The sequence below is a fragment of the Balaenoptera ricei genome, chromosome 7 (genome assembly GCF_028023285.1).
Source record: "Balaenoptera ricei isolate mBalRic1 chromosome 7, mBalRic1.hap2, whole genome shotgun sequence".
In the NCBI taxonomy this organism is placed as follows: domain Eukaryota; kingdom Metazoa; phylum Chordata; class Mammalia; order Artiodactyla; family Balaenopteridae; genus Balaenoptera; species Balaenoptera ricei.
This window is the reverse complement of record NC_082645.1, coordinates 102,605,903-102,633,245: the sequence shown is the minus strand read 5'-3', so window position 1 is coordinate 102,633,245 and position 27,343 is coordinate 102,605,903. Positions and strand designations below refer to the sequence as shown.

The following is a 27,343-nucleotide window of genomic DNA, read 5'->3' as shown; positions in this document are numbered from 1 at the left end:
CAGTTCCAGACCATTGTAATAAAGCAAATACTGCAATGAAGGGGGTCACGCAAAAAAATTTTTTCCCAGTGCATATAAAAGTTATGTTACACTACACTGTAGTCTATTAAGTGTGCAGCAGCATTATGTCTAAAAACAACAATGTACATACCTTAATTAAAAGTATTTTATTGCTCAAAAAAATGCTAACCATCATCTGACAATGCAGGGTTGCCACAAACCTTCAATTTGTAAAAAACGTAATATCTGCAAAACACAATAAAGCAAAGCACAGTAAAATGAGATATGCCTGTACCTTTAATCACTTTCATGAATTGAAAACTGGTGTCGCTCGTCAAAAATATTGACCCCAAAGATAAACACAAAGAACACAAAATGATGTTGTTAAAGTTTAACTCAAGATAGTTGCCCTAGACTGCCGACCTGGAGTCTGGCTGTTAGTTAGAAAGGCGTTAAAGAGAGGCCGGCACCAAGGCCTTGCCGCTGAAGCACATTCACTGCTGTGCAGTGACCAGGTAAAGCTATCTCTCCTGTGGCCAGCAGTACTCCTGTTCATCTCAAGCTTTGGAAAACACCGAGGTAGGCAAATTGTAAACCCTGGACAAATGCTCACGAGCCATGGAAGGGTATATTTAGAGTGCTGTTTCTGCCCAAAGCTCTGGAAGAGCAGTCACTCCAAGTAAGCAAGAACTGTAACCCAGACAGGAAAACGGAACAAGCAATAAAGACAAGCCCACTGAGGGATCAAGCCTCAGTTAAATCATTCATTCATTCAACATTTATTGAGCGCCTACTGTGTGCCAGGCACCGTGCTAGGCGCAGAAATACAGAGATGCATAAGATACAGTCCATGCCCTGAAGGGTTCACAGTCTAGAAGGGGAGACAAACATGTAAACAACTAAAATACAGTAGGATAAGTGCCACAACCGAAGCATTTACAAAGAGGAGAGGTAGCCTGGAGGGGGAGGGGTACGGGGGTGGTCTTCCTGGAGGAGGGGGCCTTTGAGGGGGATTGTGAGAGACGAATAGGTGTTTGCCAGGCAGACAAGGCAGGAGGAGCAGGGTAAAGGCATTCCATTATGAAGAAACAGCATGAGCGAAGGCACAGAGGCATGAACTGCATGTCTTGAGTGGGGGGAGCTCTATTCTGGCGGTATTGCTGAAGTTGGTTCCAGAGGCTGTGGCTGGAGAGGAAGGCAGAGGCAGGATGATGAGGAGAAACTGAGAGCAGGAGACATCTCGGAGGCGCCCCAGAGGAGAGCAGAGCCCGAGGGAAGGAAGGCTTCCACCCACGAAGAGAAGGCTCCTGGCTGACCCAAGTCACGCCTGCTTGAGGACCATCGGAGTCCTCACTGCAGTCCCAAAGGGACTGGACCCAAGGCCAGAGGAGGAGCTGAGCTGAGGGAGGGCTGAACAGAGGGGAAGGGCCCAGGCTTGGGGTCCTGGAAGCTGCCACTCATTTGAGAGCTGTCCGCTCCCGGACTTCTGATTTCCGCTCTCTGCTGTGCTGATCCCCTGCTCCCACCATGATGGGGCCAAAGGCCAAATGAGAAATGACCTGGGAATGTCTTTGGCCAACTGCAAAGGGCCAGATGAATGGCTTTACTAACTAAAAGAGGAAAGGGTTGAGGATAAAGCAGGAGTTCCTAAGAATACGGGCCATAATGAGAAAACCACAGTGGTCCTGGTGGACGATGGCTCTCTGGTCCCCTGGGGAGGAGGGGCCCTGTTGGCCCAGGGCAGGGGCAGAGGCCAGCGGGCAGGACCAGGCCAGCTGTGCAGGGAGCATGTGTGACCTACAAGACTGTGGGGCTGCAATCCCAGCCTCCTGGTGTCTCCTCAGCCTGAGGTCAAGTTTCCTTGGCAACCAGGATCCTCCGCCTTCCAGGCAGTAGGGGAGTCACCGAGGCAGAGATTGACCACAGCCAGGCTTCCAGCCCTTTCCTCTTTCTCAGAAATGGCTCTGTTTGAAAAATGCCTTCATGGGGGCCGGGTGGAGGCGGAGCAGGGAAGCTGGGGGAGGAGGGGCAGGCTCTCAGTAATCCAGAGCCCAGGTGCCCCTCTGAGTGACCACTTTTCCAAGGCACCACACGTCAGGACACTTTGAGGGAGTGAGTTTCTTTCCCAGCCCTGGATGGGAGGAGGGGGAAGATGGATTCAACCTGTTCATGGCTCCTGCTGCCCTGAGTTCAGAGGCTACAGTGAGAGCGAGGCCTCCTCATCCTCGCTGCCATCACAGGAACAGGGGAAGTGAGGAGGGGAGGCTCCCGATTAGCTCTGCCCTCAATGACTCAGCCTCACCCCACGGAGTCTCCAAGCCCTCCGTCAGCCCCCTTCCTCTCGGTCTCAGGGTCTCATCGCCTTGTCCCTCCTCTCCCCCGACCCGGGTCAGGGAGTGGTGCCTGCTTGACGGGCTGATGGAGGTGGTGGTGGAAGCAGTGAGAGGGAAGGTGTGGTGTGGGCCATGATGGGTGGCTTCCCCACCACGGTGGGGGCGCTAGGCTGGGCTGCGGCGGGGTCACTTGCTCTTGTGTAGGTCCTTCAGCTGGCGGAGCTTCTCCAGGAGCTGGGCCCGGGAGTAGCCATCGTCTCCCGTGGGGCCTGGACCTGGCCCCAGAGCCTCCTGCAGCACCAGGCAGTGAGTCCTCAGGAACGGGTTATAGGAGCGCTCCTCTCCCAGGGTGGACGGGCACTGTGGGGGGAGAGGCACCCGGGTTTGGTGGGGAGAATCTGGAAAATAGACCCAACAAGGGAAGACCCCCTGCACCGCCCCATCCCAGGGTCCAGAAGTTCTCACTGGAAGGCCCTTGTGCCAAATATGTCAGAGCTCTGGAGAGGGCCCGCAGGGTTGAGACCTCCCTCAGGAGTGCCCTCGGCCCCTCCTGGACCCCAAGCCCCGCACCGTGCTCCTGCGTTCCATCCGCTGCCTCTGCACCCACTGCATCTTCCTCTCCCGGGCCAGGTTCTCAGGCTCCACCACGCCTGCAAAGCCCAGGTTCTCCTCCGCATACTCATGGCCTAGGGATGGCCATCGGGGCCAAGACACAGGGCCGAGTGAGATGGGTGGTACGGTCAGAAAAAGTCCTCCCCACCCACAGGCCTATGGGTACCTGACGACTGGGGAGGAGGGGGAATGCTTCCAGAAAAGCCCTGACCACATGGAGCTGTTTCTCTAAATGTGGGCACAAGTCAGCCACGAGTGAAGAGGCAGAAGCAGTTCAGGGGGGAAAACCACCAGACCTGGAGCCAGAAGACCTGCATTCTAGCCCATCTGGCTCTGCCCAGCTGTGCGACCTCAGTCAAGTCACGGCACTTCTCTGAGCCACAATGTTCTCCTTTGGCAAGTGGGGAAAATAATAATGCCACTATAAAATTATGTGTTCCTGGTGCCTGGAACAGGGCCTGGTACACGTTAGGTGCTCAATAAAGTATTTGTCGAATGAATGAATGGATGCATATATGTTCTGAGGATTAACTGAGATATGAGTAAATGTGTTTTAGAAACTATGGATATGCAATGTACACATGCACGTACGTATGGATGGACGGATATTCCGTGTACGTGCATATGGATGATGGACGTGCAGTGTGTGGATGATGGATGCAGGCAATGATCCACGCAGAGTGGATTTAAGGCCCCTCTTTGCTCATTAAGCAAAGGCAATTTTCTGTTCTAGGCTTTGGCTATGAAAAATCAGCCATCTCCCAGGGATGCTCTGGGGCCTACAGGGCTCCCAAGAGACTGTGGGCTGGTTGCCAGGGAAGCAGAGGCCTTACAGAGCCAGTTCTGCAAACAGAAGGGAGCTCTGCCCCCACTGCTAGAGTTGGCTTCCAGGAGCCACCAGAGGTGGAGCTGTGTCCCCTCTAGGCCAGGAGCTGAGTCGGCTGGGACTCTGGGGGTGTGAGGGGCTAGGAGGAGAGGGAGGGGCACCTCACCAGGCCACAGCAGAGTGTCATCCCCCAGCCCCAGCACGGTGTCCAGTGAGCTCAGCATGGTCTCTGCGGTGCCCTCAAAGGTCCGTCCTGGTAGGGTCAGAAGGTATGTGTAAGGTACAAGAACCACACAGCACGGTAAGGTACATGAAAAGGGTGGGGACCAGCTTGTACAGCTGGGGCTGGCCACCAGCCCTCAGCCGTGCCCCTGCCATGCCCACTTCCCTGGCATCTACTCCTTCCCTCCCTCTGGGAGCTGGGCCCAAATATTCAACCGCAACCGAGCCCATTTGAAGGCCTTCATTGCACATATTGACATGTGGATAGAGAGGGGGTGCAGAACCTTCAGGCTGAGTTCTGTGGCTCCAAGCCCACTCAATATAGGGTTGCTCTTTTCCATAGAGCACTTCTTTCTTTGCCTGTGCTGTCTTTGGCACTCCATGCACCTTGGGACCTGTGATCCTCCCACCCACAGGATCACCCTCTCACTCAGGGGTTCTCAAGTTTTTGTAACTAGTCTTGCCAGTCACTGTATCAGAGAACCAGGCTCCACCCAGTGGAAACAAACACCCTTCGAGGTCTCTACTCAGTTACAGGCATCGTCTCATTCTGTCCATCCCCCGCGGGAAGTCATGAGGATATAAAAGAAAAATCGAGGTAACAAAGGTGGGAGTAACTGCCAAGGCAACATGTGTACTGAAACCAATGTTTTCATGCATTGCGTGGAGCTGTGGCTGTCCTTGGGCCCCTGCCCTGGCCTCTCTCCCTCCCTCTTGTCCCCCCTCCTCCCTCTTCCCTTTTGGGGGACTCACCACAGCCAGAGAGGAAGAGCAGGTCCCCTGAGAAGAGGCAGGAGGGACCCTTATATGGCTCCCCATCCAGCAGGTAGACCAGATGGCCTTGTGTGTGGCCAGGGGTGGCCAGAGCCTGGATCTGAAGCCGTCCCACACTAACCACATCTTGATGACACAGGGGACTGAGAAGTGAGGCAATAGTGGAGAGAAGGCACTAGAGCTTGTGCCATGCTGATCCTCCCTCCCCCACCCTGCCCAGGCCCAAGGGAATGGGTGATGTACAGGAGGGGGGCTTCCCCACCAGAGAGAGAAGGCACCCCCAGTGCCCAGGGCTTCAGATCCAAGCCCTCCTGCTTCCTCTTTTGGGTACTATGGCTGGATTAGTTGGGGGATGGGCAGTGGCAGTCTTCAGATGGGCTGTGATCTACTCTCTAAGGGCCAGGAAGGGCATCAGCAAAGATCCACCTGCTGATACCCCTGAAACATGTGACTAAAGGATGGAGGGTGAGGGGAAGGGCCCACAAGGGCCATCCCATCCCTGGGTCAGGGACTTACTGGGTGAGGTAGGGGATGCCGTCCTGAGGGCTCCCATACACCCGACAGTCCTGGTGCCGCCGGCTGAGGTCACGGTTCCCTCCACTGTGGTCCCTGTAGGATGGCACAGACAGGCAGGGCCTTTAAGGGGCAACTGTACTGGGCCTCCTGCCTCCTTCTTCCCCAAGCACCTCCAGGCCTCTGAGCCCTGGGACTCCTGGCTTCTGGACTGAACCAAGCTGTCCACACCTCTTCTGGCCTTTGTTCAAGCTGTCCCCTTGCCCAGAATGTTGTCCCAACAACTCGCCACCCCTCCCCGCATCACCAACTAATGCCAACTGATCTTCTGGACTCTCAGCTCCAGGGTCATCAGCCTCTAATTCCTCCACGTGGATCCGATCACACCCTCCCTGGCGCCCCTGCCCCCATACCCTGTGCCAACTGTCACAGTTGTTATTGTTTGTCATCGTTGTACACTTTCATACGGGGCTGTCTCCCCTATTGGACTATAACCTCCTTGATGGAAGAGATCACAAGGTTTGCCCATGCCCGGCACACCTGCCCACACGGAATGGAAGGTAAATGCCTGCCCTGCCCTCCTCTGGCGCTTCAGAAGCCTGATAAGTAGAGCACTGGGAGACCCGCCCCTCCCCCTCCCTCTCTGCTGGTGCCCCAGTGACTTCATGAGGACGGTGTCCACCCATCCTGACTTCTTGACTCTCAGCCCAGCCTGTTCTCATGGGACCCAGTCCTGGCAAGCCCAGCCGGGGCAGGGGCCGGCCAGGGAAGATGATCTGCACCCAGACCTCCCACCTCAGCCCCTTACCAGTGCTTGTGGGTGCAGAGAATGGCAACCAAGTTAACGCCCTCCTTTTCAATGGAAGCCTAGGGGAGAGAGGGGGCAGTGAGACTGAGGAGCAGGATGCGGAGGGAAACAGGGGCGTGGGTGCTGGATGGAGAGGAGAGAGGAGAGGAGAGCAGGGAGGGATGAGGGAGAAGGAGGCGATGAAGCCAGAGAACGGCAAGGGGGTGGGGAAGAGAGGGCTGGGTAAAGGGGGGCAGCTGAGCCCCAGCCTGGGCACAGGGGAGAGGGAGATTCGTGGAGGGGGTAGACACACAGACACACGCACACACAGATAAATAAGTAACAAGAGGGAATGATAAAGACGCCCAGACACGACAGACAGAGGCGAGGAGAGAAGAGCGAGGGTCAGAAAGGGGGCCACAGAGAGTGAGAGGCAGAAGGAAACTCCCTAGACCCACAGTCCTGGGTCAGCACCACTTGCCCTCTGGCTCTGATTCCCCCACTGCTGCCCTCCCCCTTTCCCCTGGCCATGCCCTGACACTGACCCCCTCCCCATGGTGTGTTTGTGGGGGTCTCTTTGTGTACATGTGTGTCAGCGTCTGTGTGTGAGTGCACATGGAGGGGGGCACATCCCATTGGCAGAGGGCAGGGTCAGCCTCTCTCTAGCAAGGAGAAGCTGCCAGTCAAGGTGACCCCAGGTACCCCTGACCCCATCCTCCCCTCACCTGTACGGCCTGAGGGTCTGAAGGGTCCACAGCCACAGCCAGCCGGGCCTGGGTGTCGATGATGAGGTAGCTGTAGTTGTCTGAGAGGACGGGGATAGGAAGCACCTTCACTCCTGGGGAACAAAGACGGGCTGTGGGTGGGGCGATGGGGCGGGGAGCCCAGCAGTCAGGGGTATGAGATGGGGAGTAGGCTGGAGGGTGGCCACGGCTTGGGGCGATGCTGGCCCGGGGTGGCCAGAGCTCACCATTGAAGAGGCGGGGCTGGGTTCTGGAGTGGCCTTTGGGGTAGCGATTCCGAGCCCTGCGCAGCTGCTGGCGGTAGAAGAGGTACCCGAGCCAGGTGCGGGTGTACAGGCTGTACCTGCAGGACGGGACGTCTGTGCTCAGCCCTGCCCCTCGAGCCCAGACCCTCCGTGAAGCCCAGGTCCCACGTCTCCACTCCCTCAGTCACCCCCTGAGTCAGTGCAACTCCACCACCGCTTATCGTGTGCTGACTGTTTGCCCTGCTCAGTACTCAGGACAAGATGGAGAATGAGACAGAAACACCCCTAAGCTCACCAGGCGAAATGTGAGCTGAGGAATTCATAGAAGAGAACCGAGGGTGAGGGGTTTACTCAGTGAAAGGAGTATAGGAGTTAGGAAGCCGCAATGAGGTGGGAACAGTATTTCAGGAAGAGGAGCGGTGTGTCGCAGTCATGCCCGGGGCTTGCTGAAGACCAGATTTTTCAGCCCGATCCCAGCATTTGAGACTCAGCCAGTCTGCGGTGGAGCCCGGGAATTTGCATTTCTAACAAGCTCCAGCTGATGCTGCTGACCCAGGGACCACAATTCTGAGAACAACTGGGGGTAGAGGAAACAATAGGCCAAGGCCCAGAGGCAGCAGACAGCAGGGTTTACTTAGGGAAAGTGTAGAAGGTTCTGTTTGGCAGTTTGGTGGAGGAAGCAGGCAGTGGTGAGGCTGGATGAGCTGACCACACTCCCTCCCTCCACCTGCCCCCATTCCAGGCCATCCCAGGCTACACAGTGAAAAGGGGGCACGAGGAACAGAGGGGACTTGCGAGTGAGAGAGTCCCCCAAATACAGGATGCCAGCACGCAGGGCTGGCTTCACAGGTGTGCGACTCGGCAGTCACATAATGCCCCACACTTGGTATGATGCTCTGCTGTTGCCATCCTGAAATTCTTAACTATTTTCTCTTTGAACTTGTGTCTTGTAAGAAGTCTGATGGGACAATGGAACATGCATGCGAGCAGAGGTGATACACATAACATCACAGGACACATGTCTGCTCCGTCCCTGCTGCCCCTCACACACCATGTTCGCAATGGCCACGAGCACAGAATTCTGGTGGACCCTCTATGTGTGGGAATTCAAGACCCAAAGTGAATACAGGTGAGTGTACATCTGTGACTGAGTAAAGGGTTGGGGGGGGTGGGCACTGGCTGGCCCGTAAGCCACACTTTGGGTTCAAACTAGAATTTGCTTGAAATGCATCAAGAAGGCAATGGTGTTCTAAGAAACACAAATGATCAAGGAACCCTACCACATCCTTTCTTATCATGTTACTTCCCTGTATGATCCCACCATTGATGCTGCAGATGATGCTGCTACGGAAGGAAAGGGAAAGAGGCAACCAATCTGTCCTTCTCCTTCCAGCCCTTCTCGCTCATCAGTAAGCTGAAAGCAGAGAGAGCCGGTAGAATGTGCACGTATCAAGAAGTGAAATAAAAACAGCTGAGTTAGTTCGGTGCCACATTTCCACCGTTCTGGTCAGAACATAACACATATCCACGTACAAGCTAAGAAATGTGAGTTATGTAGTTTCGGTGATCCCACAAGTGAGTTAAATGTTCTTATATTTGCATTTAAAAGTGGCACTGCATGATATATAATGAATGGCATAATTCATGCTAACAATTAAGATTTTAAGTATTCCTCTACTCAGAATGACATTAAGTAGCAAATTAAAAACATCACGGCAAGTCGGCAAGTCAAGAGAGAGATCATAGAAGAAAGGAAAGGCTTTATATTTTAGTACCTTACGTGGCACCTCTTTCCTGCCTTTTGAGCAACAGCCTCCAAATTCCATTTTACACTGGGCGCTGCAGAGTATGAGCAGGAGTGGTCTCAGCCCCTCTGCTCTCGGGAAGGCTACTGAGGCTGGGGTGTGGCTGAGGTCGGTCAGTGCTCAGGGTTACACCGCAAGGCAGTCAGAAAAGGGGGTGGCGTTCTGGCTGATTAAGCCTGAGACAGAAAAGTTGAGGTGGGGATGTGGACAAAGGGCCCTAAATCCCTACAGAGGCTTACTGTGTCTGTGTCGGGGAGGCAGCAAGGGCAGGCACTCTTCAGTCCCCTTTGGGAAGAGCAAGCTGACCTGTCTGCAAACAATTTGATCAAAACCAAGCATGTTTCCATGACAATTTGGTGGAAACAATTTAGCTGAAGGTGAATCATGGCTGTCCCAGCTCTGTGAGCCCATGCACTTGTATCAATTGGGAATCTAGACGTGCTGTGGAGGGGTTTTGCCATCCTTTTTTAAAAAAAAATAATTAATTTATTTATTTTTGGCTGCGTTGGTTCCTCGTTGCTGCACGTGGGCTTTCTTTTAGTTGCGGCGAGCGGGGGCTACTCTTCGTTGCAGTACGCAGGCTTCTCATCGCGGTGGCTTCTCTTGTCGCGGAGCACAGGCTCTAGGCACGTGGGCTTTAGTAGTTGTGGCGCATGGGCTCAGTAGTTGTGGCTCGTGGGCTCTAGAGCACAGGTTCAGTAGTTGTGGCGCATGGGCTTAGTTGCTCCACGGCATGTGGGATCCTCCCAGACCAGGGCTTGAACCTGTGTCCCCTGCATTGGCAGGCGGATTCTTAACCACTGTGCCACCAGGGAAGCCCCTTGCCATCCTTTATGTGTCTTTATGTCTGTTTTTCGTAGGCCCTGTTTTTGTTTTATTTTTAAACCCATTTCGGCCACTTCCTACTTTCACTCATTCCACAGTATTTAGTGAGGCCTTGCTATTAGCCTGCTCTGGGCACACAGTGAGTAAGGCAGAGTCCCTGCCTTCTTGCAGCTTATATTCTAGTGGGACAGACAGGACAATAAACATACTGTCAAGTGAAGATGACAAAATAAACAAGGCAAGAGGATAGAGAATGAGGACAGGAGCTGCTATTCTAGATCTGGTAGTCAGTCACGGAAGGCCTCTTTGAGGAGGTGACATTTCCAAGAAGTAAGGGAAAGGCCATGTGAGACTCTGAGGAAGGGGCACCAAGAACAGGCAAGCGAGAGGTACCAAACACCCGGAGTGGGGGTGAGAGCTGGTGGGAGCTGCTGATTCTCTCCTTTCTCCCTGCTGTGCTGCCGGACTAACAAAGACTTGGCACAGCAGAGATGCCCAGCCAGAGGGGATGGGTTGGAACAACCTAAATATCCTGGATTGGACTCCAGACCAGAAAAAGAATGTTAGGGGGACAGTGTGCAAAATTTCAGTAAAGTCTGGAGAGTGGTTACTAGTTTGTGTGGACGTTGATTTCTTGGTTTTGATAACTATACCATGGCTATGAAAGATGTTAACATTCAGGGGAGCTGGGTGAGGGGTACACGGGAATTCTTTGTACGAATTTTGCAACTCTGAAATGATTTCAAAATGAAAATTTTAAAAATAATAAATAAGAAAATAAAATCACCCTTTCCTCTGTGCCCGGACACCACCCTGCATCCATGCCCGGAGTCCTGTTCCTGACTTCATTTCTTCCTACTTAGGCTTATGGAAAGTGCAGGGGCTCTGGCAACAGAAAGGTCTGGGTTCCAGTCATGGCTTGGCCCATCCTTGGTCTGAGACCTTGGGCAAGTCAATGGTCTCACAGATCAGGCTTCTCATCTGTGTGAGGATTCAGTGACATAAAACAAGATGACAAATGCTAACATTCTCCAGGGCCTGACAGGTGGAAGGTGTTTAGCAACTGCTGTTTCCTTCCCAGATTCAGCCGGGCACCCCTCATAGCTGCTAGAACATGGCCGTCCACATCTGGGAGGGACTGGTAAATGCTCCCTGTCTTCCCTTATTGGATACTTATTATATGTGCTTTGTGCTCCAGGGAAGATGAAGATGCACGAGCGCAGGGACTGGGCACTAAGAAGCTGCAGTAAACAAGGCCCTGCTCTTTCATTGACTTTCTCCAGCAAATACTTACTGCACGTGCTGGACAGGGTGCAGATGGCAGAGAGCAAGACAGATGGCTCCCTGCCAACATAGCGAGAGGAGCAGCCAACAGACACCAAACCGGAAATCAAAACAATTGACATGCAAGCCGTTAACTGTCGTGGGAAAGGAAGATGGTCTTACTGTAGACAGGGTGGTCGGGGAAGGCCCCTTCTCTGAGGGCGACGCTTGAGCAGGGAACAGACAGATGAGGGAGACAGCAGTGCAGACTATCTGGGGGGGGCGTAGCACCAGCGCCCTGGGGCAGGCACGAGTAGGGCACGTTCTAGGAGTTGCCAGGAGGCCTCGAAGTCTCTAGCCAGAGAAGGGGTCAGCAAGGTGCACAGGCGCCAGGCCACGGAGAGGAGGTGGAAAACTGCTGGTGGGTTTTAAAGTGGGGAAGCATGTGTTCTGACTTCCCTTTTTAAGAGCTCGCTCAGCTGCTGTGCAGAAGGTACAGTGAAAAGGAGCTGAGTGGAAGGTGGCAGGGGAACCGAGTCACTCATTGGGGGAGATGACGAGGGCCTGGCCTAGAGGGGATGTTGGAGATGGAGAAAGGCGGGGATGGCTGCCAGACCCGAGATCTGTGCTGGCCGGGGTGGCCCTTGTGGGCCTGAGGTCTGGATCGGTGCAGAGCAGGGGGAGGGGCCTGAAGACCTAGTGGCGCTGGGCCACTCTCTCCAGGCCTGGTCCTTCCCTGACAATGAATTTCTCATGACTCTCTCAAGTCCCTGAGCTCCGGCTCCTCCTCCATCAGCCGTTCGGCTGTGTCACAATCACCAGGGTCCATAACCATGCTTGTCAGCTCTTACTCCTGCTGCCTCTCTTTCTGGGAAAGGCCCTGTCATCCTCCTAGTTACACAACTTGACCGCCCATCTAACCCTTTCCCCAGTGTAGGTGACCCAGACAGGATTCCTCTCAGTTTCGCTTTCCACCCACCTCCCCCGCATGGGCTCACCCCTGGGAACAGGCCCTAGAAGCTCTCAGTGAGGCCCTTACGAAAGCCTCCTTCATCCAGCTCTCTGCCCCTGAACCAAACTGCAAACCTCTGGCAAACGTTTAAGTTCCTAAAGCACCTCCTTTGACTGCATCCTACTCCCGCTCAAAAGCCTTCAGTGGCTCCCCACTGCTGATGGGAGAGTGTCCCACCCCAAGTCAGGCCCTCTGTGGACTGGGAGGAGGCAAGTCTCTGCCGCCTCCTCCCGTACGGCCCAGTGAAAACCCCGTGTCCCAAGAGTGAACAGACACCCCTAAATGTCTGTCAACAGCACAGTGGATAAATAAGTAGTGACCTGTTCAGACCATGGAAAACCATACATCCAGGAAAACGAATGATCTAGACCACCAACCCTCAGCCTGCACAAAGCTCAAGCACATAATATTGAGCTAACAGACATGCCACGGAGAAAACAGATAACCTGACAATATTTATCTAAAATGCCAAAGCATGCAGAACCATCGTTGGTATTGTTTAGGGATAGAGACGTATGTATCAATAGTAAAAGAATAAAGGCAGCTGAGGGGATAGTCAACACGCACATTAGCAGGGCTTCCTCCGGGGCAGGGAGAAGGTGGGTGGGGAGGTGGGCACGGGCTTCACAGCATCTGTAATATTTTCTTTCTTAAGCTGGGAGGTGGGGGGATTGTTATACTATCTATCTTCTTCTGAATGCCTGAAACAACTCATTAAAATTTCAGAACTACAGTCCTGCCTGGCTCCCGCAGGTCTCAGCCTGGAATATCCTGCAGGCCTTTCTACTTACTAGAACCCTAAGCATCTTTCAGGGCTGGTCTCAAACTCAGCTCCTGATTGTCCCAGCAGAAAGCTGTCTTCCCCTGCTCCATCTGGGGCACTCAGCCTCTCCCTGTGCCTCCAGGGGCAGGTGAGCCCTGCAGTGGCTGGGCCTTATCAACTTCTACCCGGAGCCCTAATCAGCGCCGTGCAGGGGGCAGGCAGTCACCAGCCTGCTCCTCGTGGCTCCTCTGCACCCCTGTGGTGCGCCCAGCTAGCCCAGCACAGAACTGGGACCCACAAAATGCTGGCTTAGTGACCAGAAAAGGCAGGGCAGGGCCAGGCGTGCAGGTATTAAAGTGACGGGCACAGGACTTCCCTGGTGGCGCAGTAGTTAAGAATCCGCCTGCCAATGCAGCCGACATGGGTTCGAGCCCTGGTCCGGGAGGATTCCACATGCTGCGGAGCAACTAAGCCTGTGCACCACAACTACTGAGCCTGTGCTCTAGAGCCTGTGATCCACAACTACTGAGCCCGTGTGCCTAGAGCCCGTGCTCCTCAACAAGAAAAGCCACTGCAATGAGAAGCCCGCGCACTGCATCAAAGAGTAGCCCTCGCTCACCGCAACTAGAGAAAGCCCGCGCGCAACAAAGACCCAACGCAGCCAGAACTAAAAAAAATAAATAAAATTAAACAAACAAACAAACAAAAAAAACCCAAGTGCTCCTCCTCTCTGAACGAGCATATGAGTCCAGGAAGTTCACGTGACTTACAAGATGACATTGACCTCCCCAGGGCCTGATGTGGAATTCAAACGCCCCGCAACGGGGTCCCCAAGCAGGGTCAGAATGTGCCAGAATGCGTCAGAACGATCTGGGAGTGCTGGTGAAACAAAAAGATTCCAACATTTTCCTCTTTTGCTTACCCCCGCTCCGCCCCCCGCCCCCCGCCCCCCGCCCCTCCTGGATTCTGATTCAGCAGTTCTGGGGCCCGGAACTACCCACTGTCGCCTCACCAAAAAGAAAAGAAAGTTTCCTAATTGGTCCTCTGGGACCCAGCTGGGAGACAGAAAAACCACTCTGCAGGGTGGGGCTGGGGTGGAGGCAGCAGGCCTGGGGCAGCCTTGAAGGTGCCTGAGGGCCCTCCCCGTGGGTCGGGGCTGCAGGACACAGCACCCGTCACCCCAGTGAGGGCCACAGGCATACCTTTCACTCCTCCCCTCGCTGAACCAGAGTGTGGCGTCTTTGGTATCTGAGCCTGAACCTCCAGCCCGTGGGAGGCCACCAGGGACAGCTGGGGCAGTGAGACACAGCCCCTCCCCACCCCCTTCTTTTGACTGGCTGTGGAGAACACACAATGAAGCCCTTCTTCTCCCCCTCCTCCCTTGAGCAGTCTTGCCATCCTGGGCAGCTCTGAGAGAGGCCTGGGGGCTGTCTGTCCCAGCTAGGCCCTGGCCCCAGACTCTACCAGCTGGACGGCAAGCCCAGGCTGAGAGGCTTCTCTGGTCAGGGGGTGCTTTTGGCTTCTCCTCTCCTGTACCCCCGGGACCCAGGTTTTCCCAGGCTTTGCATCTGACCAGTGACAGGCAGTCTTTATGAAACCAAACCGGAAATGCCTGTCTGAGGGCTGAGGGACCTGGACAGCCACCAGGACACAGAGTCCTACTGGAGCACAGCCTGCTCTGAGGCCCCTTAGGAACAAACTGAGCCACTAGCTGCTCTGTGCTTTCTCAAAACTGAGGAAACTGAAGATGAGATAGCTAAAAAGGCCCTCGAGAGTGAGAGTTTCCTGAAGCTGCCAGCAGGCCTTGGGGGGTAGGGGGACCATTTCCCCATGACCAGGAGAGGGGCAGTGCCTGCATCAGGTCAAGACACAGGCCTGAGCGGGAGACCACAGGGCCTGTGTCTATTGTCTCCATACCCATCCCGGGTATGGTCCTCTGCAGACTGCAGCCCTCTCCAGCCTTCACCGTCTTTCCCAGGGGGGAGGAAGAATGGCTGCTGAGGGCTCTTGGGGAGGACGAGAGACACAGGCATTGCTGGCGGCCTCTTTGCCGAATCTCGGTCCTGGGCAGGAGGCCTGGACTATTTCTGTCTCCTTGCCTGAAATCCCAGGCCACCTGCCCAGACAAGGCCCCTGGGGTTTGTTTGGTTTGGTCTGTTCTTTTGGGCTCCCCCTCCCCACTCCCCCCCTCCCTCCCTCCCTCACCCTAATCCCAGGCCCTCTTGATTCAGTCTTGCTCCCTGGGCTAGGCCTGTGGGAGTCCAGTGGGGAAATCACACCTCTGAACACCTAATGCAAGAATGAGCAAGAATATGCAATGAAGGCTCTAGGAGGGAAGACAGTGCCAGGGGTCACTGGAGGCAGAGATGAATTTTGACTGGGGAGGCTGGGCCCGCTTCGTAGAGGAGATGGCACTTGGGCCAAGCTATTTATTCATTTAAAAGCCCTTTAACATGGGGATATATGTATATGTATAGCTGATTCACTTTGTTATAAAGCAGAAACTAACACACCATTGTAAAGCAATTATACTCCAATAAAGATGTTTAAAAAAAAAAAAGCCGTTTAACAAGGGCCAGCTCTGTGCCGGGCAGTGTTCTGGAAGCTGGGATACAGTAGTGAAAGAAGTTTCTTCCTTCATGTGGCTCATATTCAGGCTGGGAAAGAAAACCAATAAACAATAGGCAAGTCGATATATAGGATGTCATGTGGTGATATGTACTACGGAGAATAACCTAGCAGCGTAGAGTAACCGAGTGCAGGCATGGGGGCCTTGTTATTTTTACACAGGGTGGTCGGGGTAGGCCTCTTGAATAAGGTGAAATTTGAGCAGAGACCTGAAGGAAGAGAGGCACAGCCATGTGGCCATCTGGGGGAAGAAAGTTCTAGTGAGAGAGAACAGCGACAGAAGGTCTTGGAGGTCAGACTGTCTCAGAGTGTTTGAGGAACAACAAAGTGGCCTGTGTGGCCGAAGCCCAATGAGCAAGGTGAGGAGCATTCCAAAAACAAGTGAGGTTGGGGATCGGCAGGCCACTCAGGGCCTTGGAGCCATTCTGGAGGGATCTAAGCAGGGAAGTGACACACTTCTGACTTCAGTCTTAACAGTTTCATCCTGGTTGCTATGCTGAGAGTGCTTTGAGGGTACAAAGGCTGAAGGGAGCTGTCAATTTAGGAGATCAGGTGAGAGGTGACCACAGGTTGGCCCAGGGTTGTAGCAGTGGAGGTGGGTTAAGTGCTCAGGTTTTGGATATATTTTGAAGATGAGCTTTGATGCAACAAAATTTGACGCAGGGAGGAAGGCCTGGCAGGCCCCAGACAGAAGTACAGCAAGAGCACAGGGCCTGGGGAAGATGGGATTGGGGAAGATGGGTCTGGAGGGGGTGTGGGAGAGCCCCTTTGGGTGAGGGGTGTGGACTCCGTTCTGTAGGCAACGTGGCCTGGGGAAGGGGGCACTGGGAGCCATCCAGCCGAGGGGCCGCTGTAGATGGCGACACTGCAGCTCTCCAGGTCCCAAGGCCTGCAGAAAGGAAAAGGACCTTCCCTGCTCCCCTCCTGCAGGCTGTGCTGTGGATGGCCCAGACCACTGCCTCTATGTGGCCTTTCTTCAGGCCACGAGCAGGTGGGTCATTCACTCAAGGGTCCTCAGCTCAGGACCTTTGCCACCCTTTGAAATCAAGCCAGTGGTCCTCACTGGCCCCAGAGAAGGGCTTTCCTCTTTCAGAAGTGGAGCAAGCAAGGTTTGTCCTGGGACAGCTGGTTTCACTTGGGTCAGGAGGTTCAAGAAAGATCCTCTATGCTTAGGAATGAAGAGGGCACTTGGTCAAGGAGAGTGGGAAGGCTTTGTCAGCTAGGGCTGTCCATCCGCAGAGGCCAGGCGCTTTCCACTTTCTCAGACATTCTCAAGACATTCCCAGCCTAATTCCCCATTCACCCCCCTCCCCTCCCCACCCCCTGCAGACAGGCTCTGCTCAGGGGCCCTTTCTCTACTCAAACCTCCTCAACTACCACTGAGAAGGCAAAGGGGCAAAAGGGAAACTGAGGCATGAAGCAGGAGGCACACATAGGGGAGCACACACTCCGGATCCCAGCCTCCTCAGGCACACCCTGTTCCTCCTGGGGGAAACTGTCATGCCCTGCCTCCTGCCACTTAGGGTCCCTTTTCACATGCTCCTCTCCCCGACTCCTTGAGAATGGCGACCAGACTCCGCTCATATCAGTGATCCCACAGTCTCGACCCAGGGCAGTTAGGGGGGGGGTCACTGAACGAATGAAGGGATGTGGGATTTCCTGATGGGTACATGGGCAGGATAGACTTGGAAGACAGGAGTAGAAGCATGTAAGGAAGCTCCAAAAAAAAAAAAAAAAAAAAAGTGAGGGACTTCCCTGGTGGTCCAGTGGTTAAGACTCCATGCCTCGGGCTTCCCTGGCGGCGCAGTGGTTAAGAATCCGCCAGCCAATGCAGGAGACACGGGTTCAAGCCCTGGTCCAGGAAGATCCCACATGCCGCAGAGCAATTAAGCCCGTGCGCCACAACTACCGAGCCTGTGTGCCACAACTACTGAAGCCCGCGCACCCTGGAGCCCATGCTCTGCAACAAGAGAAGCCACCGCAATGAGAAGCCCGCACACCACAACGAAGAGTAGCCCCCAGCTCTCCGCAACTAGAGAAAGCCCGTGCGCAGCAACGAAGACCCAACGCAGCCAAAAATAAATAAACAAGTAAATACATTTATAAAAGAAAAAAAAAGACTCCGTGCCTCCACTGCAGGGGGCACCGGTTCGATCCTTGGTCAGGTAACTAAGATCCCACGTGCCGCATGGTGCAGCCAAAAAAAAAAAAAAAAAAGGAAGTTGACAAGCTATCTGGGCGCCTATTTAAAAAAAAACAAAGGAAGCTCCAGAAGGAGCCATGGCCCACCGCCATGTATCCTCCCTCCCACCCATCCCTCATGCTATAGAATGAGCAATTGCTAACATTTCCTGAGCACTTACTACAAGCCAGGCCCTATGTAGAATTTCATTTGCTCCTCACAGGAGCCCTGTGAGATAGGCACTATCACCAGGCCCATTTACAGATGCAAACAACTGAGGCACAGAGAGGCTGAGTTATTTGTCCAAGGTCACGTGGCTACTAAGGCACAAAAGCTAGGATTCAAAAGCAGATTGTCTGTCCCCACATGCTATATGCTTAACTACTACACGCTGCCTCCCAGGCCCCGCAGAGTCCCAAATGTGTGTGTCTGCCTCAGGCTAGCCCAAATCAACCCTCCATTGCGCCCAGTTATCCCCATCCCAAGACAATGGTGGTTATGTTTGAGGAAAGCCCTTAATAATGCTGTCAAACACCAGTGAGTATTGTTATTAATGATAACATCAACAACGACTCCTCTCCCAGCCATTGCTTCCTATCTCCATCATCCACTTTCCAGCCTCCAGTAGAATCCTCTACTTGTGGTCCTCTCAGCCACACATTTAGGGTGGAGTGTGCCCATGCGCTCTGCCCCTTCCATCATGTCCTGACCCATCCTGTCCCCCTCCCTCTCCATCCTTCCTGGAGGCACCCTCACAGCATTGACACCTGCCCATTTCCCTCAGACCGTTTCCTGCTAACACCCCCTGTCCCTCCCAGCAGCCAGTGGCTTCTCCCCCAAGGGACTGGACTGATTGTTTCCCAGACCCTGGAGGGGCAGGATCTGGGATTCTGATTCCAGGCACGCCCTTCTGCTCTGCAAATTTGGGGAGTTGGTTCCAAGGCAACCTTGAAATCCAGCCACAGGAAAGCCCACAGAATACTGAATTCCAAAGAAGCTCTCTGAGAATTCCAAGTTTGAGGATTTGGAAACTCCCAGACCCCAAGTTCTAGGAATAGCCAAACCCTCAGGATTCTGAGGTGGCGACCTTGGGAATTTTGATCTCAGGACTTCTGATTCCAGTCTCTTGTGGAACCTTTATTTTTCACTTCCTCAGGCCATTTGTGTGATTTCAATGTTACCAATTTTGAAAGCTGGAAGTAGATTTAAAAATCCCTCCCCAAATAGAGCAATAAAATTTCTATAAATGTTGTAAGGAGAAATTTTTTTTTAATCCTAAATATGCAGATATTTGAATATTTGTAAATCTCATTATTTTAATGCAGAGCAGTGGTGACTTAGTTGGAGCATCATTGAGAATGTGACCAATGTTTGGGCTATTAGAGATGCGAATGCCCCAAAAGGCACATGTGCAAGATTCCCCCCCAACCTATGTTTTTCCAGTTTTCCCCCCACTGGGCCCTTATATCTCTTTGTCTTAGAGTGAGTGTGAGCACAATCCTAGGGGTGAAGCTTCTGGGATATCTGGGGTGGTCAGGGGAGGAGGGGTGAATTGTACAATGTCTTCTCTGAAACTCAGGAAATTCCCGGCTTAGGTCCTCCCCCGAGCCTGGCCTGGGGCCAGGGCTCCCATAGTTCCCAGGCCCAATATCACTGTCCTTCAACTGGGGCCTGAGGTCCTGCCCCCTGGCCCTGCTGGTAATGGGAAGGGGATAGAGACCCTAGGAAGCCTTCCTCTTGTGTCTCCTTCGCTGCCTCTTAGTGTTTCTGTGGCAGAACAGGGCTGGTCGCCAACCTTGCTTGGCCCAGGAAGGAGTCGAAGTAGCTGGAAGGGAAGAATGAGGACTGGGGTGGGAGTGGGGGGTGGTCAGAAAGGAAAAAGTCATTGGAGGTCAGTGAACCAGCAACAAGTCAGGCTGAGTGATTAGGGTCGGATTTCACAGCCTGAGGCTTATGACTGGGGCCAGGATTGGTGGGGGAGGGGACTGAAGGAAAGGGACAGACTGACCTACAGAGTTGGGACTCTCTGTTGGGACAGAAGAGCTTACATTGAATGGTAGGGAATTGAGCGATGGGGAGAGGGACAGGGACACATGGAAGGGGTTAGCGGTTTCACGTGAGACTTAGACGGTCTGAGACATGCCTTCTCACCAGCACCTGCCCACTGGAGGAACTTGCGGGGGTGGCGGGAGCCCGGGCTCCTGCACCTGCTCTCTTTTTCCAGCTCCCTTGTCTCCAGCCCCTCATCTGGCTCTTTTCTCCAGATGTCCTCTCAACGCCCCCTTTCTCTGGCTACCCTGGCCTGCTCCCCACCCCCCCCGCCGCAAACTGCTTTCCCCAGCCCAGCCCAATTTTCCACCCCCAACTTCTCTTCCTCAGTCCCCCCCAGATCAGTGGCTTCTCCAGCCTGCCTCTCCGATCGCTCTTCTCTGACCCTGGATCCCCTAGCCCTAGCCCCGTCAGAACCCCTAAACCCTCCCCCGGCACCCCTCTCAGTCCCCCTTTCCAGCGCGACCGCTTTCCCGAGCCCCGCATCCCGCCGGAGCCCGGCACGAACCCGATTCGGAAGAGCAGCCGCTGGCTACGCGCCATGAACAGGCTGCGGAGGGTCCGCCGCGCTCGGCAGCTGCTGGGGCTCACGAGCAGGACGAGGACCAGGAGCAGCAGCCCGCAGCTGGCGACCCACAGCCACGATGAAGGCCAGCCTTGCCAGGCCATGCTGGGGGTAGGCGCCCGAGGCCGCCCAGGGGGCGGGGCGGGGCGTTGCTAGGCGACGGCTCGGCCCAGGCCCCCACTTGGGGAACCTGAGGGGTTGGGGCCACGCCCCCTGCACCCGCAAGCTGGGGGACTGGGGGCGTTCTGGTCAGGCCCCTCCATTGGCTCGCGTTCGCACCCGCCCACTCGCCGCCCCTGGCCTGGTGCACGCCCGGAATATCACCCGGCTGCAGGCGGCCTGGCCCCGCCCCCGGCCGGCCGATCGGGAGGCGTGGCCGGAGCCGGCTTCTGATCTGCGCTAATCCCGGTATAAAATCGCTGGAGTCCGGGGCTCGGCCCCACACCCTCCCACCTTCCCCCAACGGGGAACTCTGAGAGAGGCCCTGGAATGGGCCTCTTGGCGGGAAACCGTAGCCTCATAAACTTTTTCAGCTGGAAGGAACCTGGGAGATCACATGGGTCAGCTGCCATTCATTCTTTTTATTCATTCACTAAATTACTTTTCTGTGTCCTCCTTTGTGCCAGGCTCTGAGAATGCAAGGGTCAAAGACACACAATCTCTTCATTCCTGGAGCCTACAATCTAGAATCCAGCAGAGAAACAAACCAAATAAGCAAACAAATATAATTATATATGTATTTATCTATACTTACATATACGTGTATATATACACATACATAGCTACCTGTGTGTGATTACAAATTGTGGTGCTATAAAGAAATCGAACAGAAGGGGCAATGATATGGAGGACAGAGAGGGCCAATTTAGATGGGGGAGGGCCTCCCTGAGCAGGTGACATGTAAGCCATGCCCTGAAGGATAAGAAGAGGCCACAGAGGCTGAGGGAGTGATTCGACCAAGATTATACAGCAATGGATGGCAGAGGCAGGACTAGGACCAAGGTATCCCAAGACCAGTGGGGTTTCCACATCATTAACCACCGCCCCTCCACACCATGCTGCCTTCCCAATGAGTTCTAGAAGTTGTTAAGGTCAGTGGGTTGGAAGGAATTGTAAAGACAGGTGTGGTGACATCTACAGATTTGGGCAAACCGGAGCTAGGGTTGGGCTCTTTCTGGCTCCAGCTCTAGCCCTAGCCCAGCACAGGGAGGGAAAGAAATCTGCAAACAGTGAAGGTAGCTATCTCCCCAGCGGGGAGATAGTTGGGGAGGGAAGCAGGGGAGGCACTGCTCTTGTTTTCTTCTCTTGCTTTTTGGGCTTCGGCCTGTGCTCTGGCCTGAGAGAGGCTAGATAACCTGACCCCCAAATCACACTTTTTCTCTCCCTCTGATGTACCCTTATTAGATAGCTGAATCTAAAGACTGAGTCCCCAGTGTGGAGAGTATAGAGGTATAGGATCATTACACACAATGAACTGGAGGCCTCATTCCTCCCCCCGCCCCAAAAAAGCCAAGAGATGGGTTAAATTATCCCCAATGAATTGTAATCCCAACACCTAATCCTGGGTTTCATTCAGTAACCCCAGACATGAAGTTTCTCTTATGTGGATACATCTTAAAGGCCGGAGATATAGCCTGCTCCCTCCCTGTCTCCTTACCCACAATTCAGCTTCTTCTCAGTGTCTGGCACATAAAAGGCTCTCAATAAACAAAAATCAGATAGAATTGAATTAAACCCCTGTGTATGCCTCAAAAGAGGCGGGAGTGAGAAGACTGACAAGCTAGTTTGTAGAAGGCCCTTCCAGGCCAAGGGAGCTTGCATGTCTCTAAATCCGTGTCTATACATGCAAAGTGAAGAATTACAGAACCTCATCAAAAGTCACTGTGAACACACTTTTCTGCAGGTAAGGCTGTGCCAGGCATTATATTGAGAAATTAAAACACAGTCCCTGTCATCTGAAACAGGAAATGCAGGCTCAAGCATGAGCCTGCAGAGATACAGAGACGACTGAATCCTAAATCTAATCTCATGCTACACACACATTTACAAGATTATAGCTAATCATCCAAGATACATTGTAGGAAATGCAGGGAGCTGGACAAGGCTGGGGATAAGGAATGAGAGTGGGTGTTTTGGGGGACTCATGCAGGGCTAGGAAGCCACCCTCCCCTCCCCCAACCTGTTCTGGAAGACTTCCAGAATGAATCTGCTCCAAATCTGCTTTGGTTTCACCTCCTCTCCCATGAGAATCTTCTGCCCCAGCCAGACTGATGCTTCATTATTCACCCCCTCCTACACTTTATACCTGATAATACCTCATTGCTTGCAGACATTTGGCTTGGGGGGCACTGTCAAGGTTAAGGTCTGCCTCTGTTTGGCAGATCTTTTACTTTGCTGAGATCTCCTCTCATTATCCACAGTTGTTATTGGAAACCTCAGGCCCAGCTCCAATTCCTTTGCTTTCAACCAATATGCTTTTTAGGGTAAATAATTTCTGTGCCCACCCACCCCTCTACCCCTTTTCTCACTCTATATAAGCAAACTCGAGTATCTCCTTGCCTAAAAAACTTCTCTTGGGGCTTCCCTCGTGGTACAGTGGTTAAGAATCTGCCTGCCAACGCAGGGGACAAGGGTTCAAGCCCTGGTCCGGGAAAATCCCACATGCCACGGAGTAGCTAGACGCCTGTGCCACAACTACTGAGCCTGCACTCTAGAGCCCGCGAGCCACAACTACTGTGCTCACGTGCCACAGCTACTGAAGCCCGCGCACCTAGAGCCCGTGCTCCGCAACAAGAGAAGCCACCGCAATGAGAAGCCAGTGCACCACAACAAAGAGTAGCCCCCGCTCGCCGCAACTAGAGAAAGCCCACACGCAACAACGAAGACCCAACGCAGCCAAAAATAAAATAAATAAATTAAAACAAAACAAACTTCTCTTGACCTTGGGTCCCTATCTAGATTCTATTCTGCCTTTATCTTAACACAACCTAGTTTCCTGAAAGACTGTTTCCGTGGGTGTGGTAGATTGATTGCATTTCGGTTCTCAATTCTTCATCTCTCCCTGAAAACACACCCTTCACCATGTGACTATGCACCATCTCCATGGAGGAGAAATATTTCTCCCGCACCACTGATGTTGGGCTTGACCTTGTGACTTGCTTTGGCCAATGGAATGATACAAGCAGAGGTCTTAAATGTGCTATTACAGTTGAACTTGGTCTCTGTAGCCATGCCTTTCACCATGAGAACATCCCTCGGGTAGTTAGTTGCTGGTTTAAGGAGAGTGAAAGACACATGGAAGTGACCTGATCCCACTCACAGCTTGGAAGCCAGCCCAGCCTAGATGAGCTGAAACTTAGCCTGCCCACAGGGGCACGAATGAGAAGTACATGCTTGTTGTTGTATGCCCCTCAGTTTTGGATTTGCTTGTTATGCGGCATTATTGCAACAATAGCTAACACTGACAGTGGGAAGCAGAAAGATTAGTTATTAGTGGTGCTGAAAGCAAGGTGCTTAGATAACTGATTAGCTATTTGGAAAAGAGCAATTTAGACCCATGCTTCACAGAATACACCAAAATAAATTCCAGGTGAATTAAAGTGCTAAGGACATAAAATTAAAACATAGCAAATTAGAAGAAAATTAAATACATGTCCAATCTCTGGACAGTGGAAGACTTTCTTGGGCTAAAAGCAATATAAGTGTTTTTCTAATTTTCTTTAATAGGCATATGTTACTCTTAAACTCAGACAAAAAGCAACTGAAGACTTAACAAGGGAAAGAATTACTCTTCTGGTTCCTTAAAAAAAAATTTAACCTTTATGTTATGAGATAATATGAACAAAAGAAAAAGGCAAAAAAAAAATTTTGTGGAAAATACTTGTCTCAAATTTGTCAAAAAGTTAATCTACTTAATATATAAAGACCTTAAATAAATGAGAGAACACAGACCCCCAATTAATAAAGGGATAAATGGCTAATATATACACGAAAAAATGTTAAACCTCAAAAGAATCAAGGAAATGCAAGCTAAACAATGAGATAAGATTTTCATCTATCAAAATAGCAGAGATTAAAGACAGTAATACAATTCTGAAGGCTTCTAAGAATATGGGAAGATGAGTATTTATACATTACTTCTGGAGGTATCAACTGGTACAGTTTTCTAGAAAGCAATTCCCAATATGCATCAAGGCTTTAAAAATATTCATATCCTTTGACTCAGTAATTCCTTTTTAGCCACCTGCCCAAAAGATCTGCCGCAAATATATCATTTGAAATGTACACAATGGTGAGGTTGTAAACAGCCAACAGGTCCGGCAGTAAGGGAAGAGTTAAGGTTCTGCGAACATCTGTGCAGCTTTAAAATGGTGTTTATAGTTAAAACCCAATGTATTGCATGATCCTGGACCAGAAAAAGGACGCTGGGGGACAACTGGTAAAATTTGAGTAAAGACTGTAAAGGGATTTTTAGAATTGTATCAATGTTAATTTCCTGGTTTTGATACTAACACTGTAGTTAAAAGTAAGAAGTGAACATTTGGGGAAGCTAGGTGTCAGGTGTATGGGACCTCCTTGTACTTTTTTGCAAGTATTTTGTAAGCCTGAAATGACTTCAGAATAAAAAGTTAAAAAAAAACAAAACAGAGTACACACATATAGAACAGTGTTCATATGTCGATAAACATTGTTTTTAAAACACAATACAGGGGACTTCCCTGGTGGTCCAGTGGTTAAGACTCTGCGCTTCCACTGCAGGGCGCATGGGTTCAATCCCAGGTGTGTGTGGGGGGAGGAGATCCCGCAAGCCAGCGAGGCCAATAATTAATTAATTAATTAATTAATTAATGCTTGACATAGTGCCTGGTACAACTAAGCATTCAATAAATTAAAAAAAAATACAGGTGTGGCAGATCCTGTTGGATGATTAATACCCATTCTCCAACTCTCCCTTTTTTCCTTGCTAACCCCTGTTTTGCCTATGAACAGTCATAGCTTCCAAGTGAGCCCCTCCCCAGCCCTGGTGGGTGGATCCTGATTGGTCCAAGCCAACTGGCGCTCTCATTGCCCTGCCAAATGATTGGTTAGACCGAGGAATATGACGCAATTCTTGACATCAGATAATAATAGCAAATATTTTTAGAGCACAAATCATGTGCCAAGCATTGTTCTAAGTGCTTTACACAGATTGTCAGTTCTCATGACAACCTTATGAATCAAACACGGGTATAATTCCCATTGGCAAAGAACACCAAGGCACCAAGAGATCAAGTCAGTTGCTCCAGGTCACACGGTGATTTGCTCCAGGTTGAGATGGGGAGGGAAATAGGTTGGAGGCCTTCTAAATAGGCCTTTCCTAGTTGTCTAAACGGGATATAGGGACTTCCCTGGTGGCGCAGTGGTTAAGAATCTGCCAGCCAATGCAGGAGACACGGGTTCAAGCCCTGGTCCGGGAAGATCCCACATGCCGCGGAGCAACTAAGCCCATGTGCCACAACTACTGAGCCCGTGCACCACAACTACTGAAGCCCGCATGCCACAACTACTGAGTCTGCGTGGCTAGAGCCCTTGCTCTGCAACAAGAGAAGCCACCGCAATGAGAAGCCCGCACACCACAACGAAGAGTAGTCCCCGCTCACCGCAACTAGAGAAAAGCCCGCGCACAGCAACGAAGACCCAACGCAGCCATAAATAAATAAATAAATAAATTTATTTTTTAAAAAAACAAACAAAAAAACGGGATATACAGGGCTACGCTCTTTTCTTGCTCCAGGATGCTGTCATTTGCCTGTGATGCCTGGAACTATGGCAGGCATTTTAGGACTGTGAGTAAGCAGCCTAAGAGGCTATTCCAACAGCTGAAGATGGCAGAGCAAAAGTGGGGATGGAACTAGTGTCCTTGAAGACATAACTGAGCCCCTAAATTAACCAGTCTGGATTGGCCCCTGGACTTCTTGTTATGTGAGATAAAAATTGTCCTTATTGTTCAAGCCACTTTTAGTTGGGTTTTTTGATACTTGCAGCCAAAAGCACCCAAACTAGTACTGTGGGTAAATTTTACATTTTAATCTAAAGTGGGAGGAAAAGCAGTATAAATTTTGTGTAATTGATATGACTGCTATAAGCAAAAATGCATAAAAATATCTAAAATGCTATCAGTGATGATCTTCAATTGATGGGTTCATGTGGTATCACTTGTTTTATTTTTTTTATACTTTAAAAATATGTTCTGGGGACTTCCCTGGTGGCGCAGTGGTTAAGAATCCACCTGCTAAAAAAAAAAAAAAAGAATCCACCTGCCAATGCAGGGGACACGGGTTCAATCCCTGGTCTGGGAAGATCCCACATGCCGCAGAGCAACTAAGCCCGTGCACCACAACTGCTGAGCCCACGTGCGGCAACTACTGAAGCCCCTGTGCTCTAGGGACTGCATGTCGCAACTACTGAGACCGCGTGCTGCAACTACTGACGCCCGCACGCCTAGAGCCCGTGCTCCGCAACAAGAGAAGCCACTGCAATGAGAAGCCCGCGTGCCGCAATGAAGAGCAGCCCCCACTTGCCGCAACTAGAGAAAGCCCACGTGCAGCAACGAAGACCCAACTCAGCCAAAAATAAATAAAACTTAAAAAAAATCACATTTGTATAAAAAGATATTTTCTGACCGTCTATGATGAGAAGGTAATACTATTTTAATTTTAAAAGTATTATTTTATTAAAACAAAGAAAGTGTCCTCCTTGCTGCCTCTACTTTCACTTCCCATCTATTCTCAGGCCACCCCACTGAGCCTCTGCCCTCACCATTCCATCCTAATTTGGCTCTGACCCCTTGAACCTCAAACGCATTTGTCAATGTTCAGTCCTTGTCACTTAGCCTCCGGGCAGAGCCTTCTTTCTTCTTCGCCTTCCCTGTGACAGTGTCTTCTGGTTCTCTTCTCGCATCCCTAGATGCTCCCCCCTCTGCTGCTGTCCCTCACATTCACTGCTTCCCCTGACTTCAGCAATCACTTGATATCACTCATTACTCCCAAAGAGAAATGTCCACCCCAGCTTCCCCCTGGAGTTCCAAACCTAAATGCCCATCCTCTTTCTGGTCATCTCCAAGTGTGGTGGGGCAGGTGTAGGGGATGAGGGGCTTAGACTCTTCTCTGCAAAAAGGACTGATAGTTTGCACCGAGCTATTTACTAAGGATTAACCA

General features: G+C 51.9%; 1 protein-coding gene across 2 annotated transcripts; it reads right to left on the bottom strand.

The window, feature by feature from the left end:
• Positions 1 to 763: 763 nt before the first annotated feature.
• Positions 764 to 20,436, bottom strand: PNKD (PNKD metallo-beta-lactamase domain containing). Of its 2 annotated transcripts, none has more exons than XM_059928672.1 (9): positions 20,091 to 20,436; positions 7,038 to 7,153; positions 6,793 to 6,872; positions 6,089 to 6,147; positions 5,284 to 5,376; positions 4,747 to 4,910; positions 3,938 to 4,024; positions 2,904 to 3,019; positions 764 to 2,693 (listed from the first exon to the last, which is right to left on the bottom strand). In XM_059928672.1, the coding sequence occupies exons 1-9, from the start codon at positions 20,249 to 20,251 to the stop codon at positions 2,520 to 2,522; spliced, it is 1,050 nt and encodes a 349-aa protein (XP_059784655.1). In that variant the 5' UTR covers positions 20,252 to 20,436; the 3' UTR covers positions 764 to 2,519. The 2 variants fall into 2 exon arrangements, with proteins under 2 accessions (XP_059784655.1, XP_059784654.1); XM_059928671.1 differs by having other exon boundaries at positions 6,793 to 6,905; positions 20,091 to 20,433.
• Positions 20,437 to 27,343: the final 6,907 nt, after the last annotated feature.

Bases quoted from the DNA above. Each gene is read 5' to 3' on its own strand.
- PNKD (XM_059928671.1), bottom strand. From the start codon at position 20,251: ATGGCCTGGCAAGGCTGGCCTTCATCGTGGCTGTGGGTCGCCAGCTGC. The intron at 6,148-6,792 runs GTGAGGGGAGGA...TCTCTCCCCTAG, and splicing joins CAGACCCTCAGGCCGTACAG to GCTTCCATTGAAAAGGAGGG. The intron at 5,377-6,088 runs GTAAGGGGCTGA...GCCATCCTACAG, and splicing joins CTCTGCACCCACAAGCACTG to GGACCACAGTGGAGGGAACC.